The sequence below is a fragment of the Cryptomeria japonica genome, chromosome 11 (genome assembly GCF_030272615.1).
Source record: "Cryptomeria japonica chromosome 11, Sugi_1.0, whole genome shotgun sequence".
NCBI classification, from domain to species: Eukaryota; Viridiplantae; Streptophyta; class Pinopsida; order Cupressales; family Cupressaceae; genus Cryptomeria; species Cryptomeria japonica.
In genome coordinates, this window is record NC_081415.1 from 578,269,217 (window position 1) to 578,272,178 (window position 2,962).

General features: G+C 37.1%; 1 protein-coding gene across 1 annotated transcript; it reads left to right on the top strand.

Moving 5' to 3' along the window:
* The first annotated feature begins 692 nt into the window (after positions 1–692).
* Positions 693–1,715, top strand: LOC131045606 (probable F-box protein At2g36090). Its single transcript, XM_057979203.2, has one exon. The coding sequence runs from the start codon at positions 693–695 to the stop codon at positions 1,713–1,715; it is 1,023 nt and encodes a 340-aa protein (XP_057835186.2).
* Positions 1,716–2,962: the final 1,247 nt, after the last annotated feature.

Sequence of the window (2,962 nt, forward strand, 5' to 3'; positions counted from 1 at the left end):
TTTGGTGAACTATATTTAATAGAAGAATGAATATATATATATATATAGTTTAAGATTATATATATCAAAATATTGCTGATTTAATTTTGTAAATTATGGATATAGGTAGGAAGGATAGGCTGTAGTTAGGAGGGTGGTGTGGGAGGAGAGAAGTGGTTGGGAGGGGTGTGGTTGGTTTAGATCTATATGCTAGTGTGGGGCCGTTATATATATAGTTTTGGTGTAATCTTATCCATATATATTCATATTTATACATTTTTAATCTATAAATTGATAGAATTTGGTGCAATAATGACAAACCGACGCGGTCAAATTTTCTTTCCATTTAGCTCTAATGGAGGTGATTGCCTATAATTTACAGTAACTCAACAATCAGGACGGTCTATTTGACCTGAAATAGAACGAATTTAATGTTTTACCCACCTTATAATAAGGATTTTGGTCGACGTGGGATTGCTTGTTTGGGGAATGAAAGTCATACATATCGTAATCACCTTGACCCGTTTTTGGTAAACTAAACCAGCTTCTAAATAAAGAAATTTAAGAGCATAGAGACACAGTTGTAGCCTTGAACTTATAAGAATCTCTTCTGACTCTTCAATTGTGATGAATTCATTGTGGGTATTCCTTTCAACGATTTCACTCTGAACATTAGCCTTCACAGTGCAGAGTGAAAACATCATAATTGTGAGATGGACAAGATGTTTTTGAACAGTGATCTCATAACAGAAATCTTAGGCCGTGTGGATGGCATAACACTTGCAAATGCAGGATGTGCATCTTCACACTTTAGATCTATTGCAAGGCAGGAGAATATATGGGAAGAGGCATGCTACTCTATGTGGCCTTCCACAAAGAACCCTTATATTAAACAACTCATCTCTTCTTCATTGGGTGGCTTCAGAAATTTCTATGCAAGCTGCTTTCCCTTCATTGCTTATGATGAGACTTCTGAGTCAAATCCAAGGTGCAATTGGTTGAAGACTCTGGGTGATGCTAATCCCTCTGATTTTGTCTTTCTTGTGGATGTGCAATACAAGAATAAGCTCATATATTCTCAAGTTTTGTGGGGTATCCCTGCTACAGAGGATTTTGAGGGGTGGTTCAGTAACTGCCCTTTCAGGATTGATCTCATTGAGTTTGATGAGGATCACACCAGTTTAGATGAGTTGACAACAATTGTGCCTGACAAGCCTAGGAAAGGCAGTGAGTTTTGGATGCACTTGATGGAGAATATTAAGTTAAGCTGGATTTTGATAAACAAGATAACAGGGAAAGCTGCTAATCTTTCAAGCTGGAGTCCCTTGGTTGGACAAAGGCATTGGCCCTCTGATAAGGACTCTGTAATATGCTTTGGCTCCATAATACCTGCTTACAGCATCTTGCCTTGCAAAGCTGTGCAGTGTAAGTTTGTGATGAAGTTCAGAGCATCACAAAGTGATCATACCAACTTGAAGATCACAGAACTGAGCATGCAGATGGAAGATATTATGGGAGATCATGTTAATGGGAGAAACAGCCTGCTTATTCTAGAAAGAGCTCTGTATTGCAGGAGGAGTAAGAGGCAGAAGAAGGTTTTGGAATCCTGTGAAAAATACTTGAGAGAACGGAGCACGTTGAAGGAAGCAAAGATGAGGAAGGAATGCCATCTGGACATTCTTTTTACTCTAACCGGTATTGTTGCATATGCTTCAGTTTGTTACTTCATTTTCTGATCGAGCGTCTTAAGATTGACATTGCTGTAAGATTGAACTTGAAAATCATCTATAAAAAAATTAATAAAATATTTCTTAGGTTTGTGTATTCAGATTAGGTTGTCAGCATTTCTCTACTTCAATGTTGACCATTGAATATTAATTTTACCTTTCTTTTTATATAAATTTATAATAATTATCTTATTTTATTCGTCAAAATTTACATTTGACTTTGAATGAGTTGATATTATTAAATATTAATTTTACAATTTTTTTTACATAAAAAATATGATAATTATCTTAATTTATTTGTCAAAATTTATTTTTGGCTATTTTTTATTAAGGGTAAAGAGGTTTTAAGGGGACTAGAAACCCCGTACAATAGGTTTTGAGGGGACCCAAAACCCTTTGATTTTACCAAGATCTGGAACCCACAAAACAATGCTACTAAAAGAAAAGAACATTAACATACCAGTAGCCAAACCACAAACTGGACATAAAAACATCCCTAACACATAAACGAGGGTTTTACAAGGCTCCCTTAACCCACATATGATTCCATGGGTGTATCCAGGCACCCATCACCAGATTACAATAGATCATCATATACTCACAATTTGGACCAATGGGGTTTTGAAAGGCTCCCCTAACCTTCATGATTGGTTTTAAACTGGCTCCCAAAACCAACAAACAGGGGTTTCCCTGGACTCCCTCAACCTATAACAAAATATTCAGTCTGCCAATAGCACAACTAACCCTTAACCAAAAACCACCACTGGCCAGTCTGAGCCCTTTAAAATTGCTATCATCTAGCTTGCCATCCCTAAACCAATTGCAAAAGAAAATGGGAGGGTTTTTATAGGCTCCCTCAACCTGTAGAACCAACAACACAAGAAAAGCAGCCACACCCCAACGCTCCACTTCAAAAGGAAACAAAACAAAGGGAAAATGCATACCGACAAACCAGGAAATCCAAACGAAGCCACGATCCGCGTCCGTCAACAAAAAACAGGGTTTTAATGGGCACCCTCACCCCATAAGTGGGTTTTGAAAGGCTCCCACAACCAAAAGAAACCCAGATAACAACAAAGTAGCTTAAAGATTCAATCTGGGAACTAGGGTTTTGAAAATGCAACCCAAACCTGACAAAAGAGAAGCCAAAAGGGTTTTTAAAGAGATTCAATCTATATTTGACTGTTGAATTAGTTTATATTTAAGAATATCTACCCCTTGTATACTGACGTTTCAATAACACATGCATTTTCTGA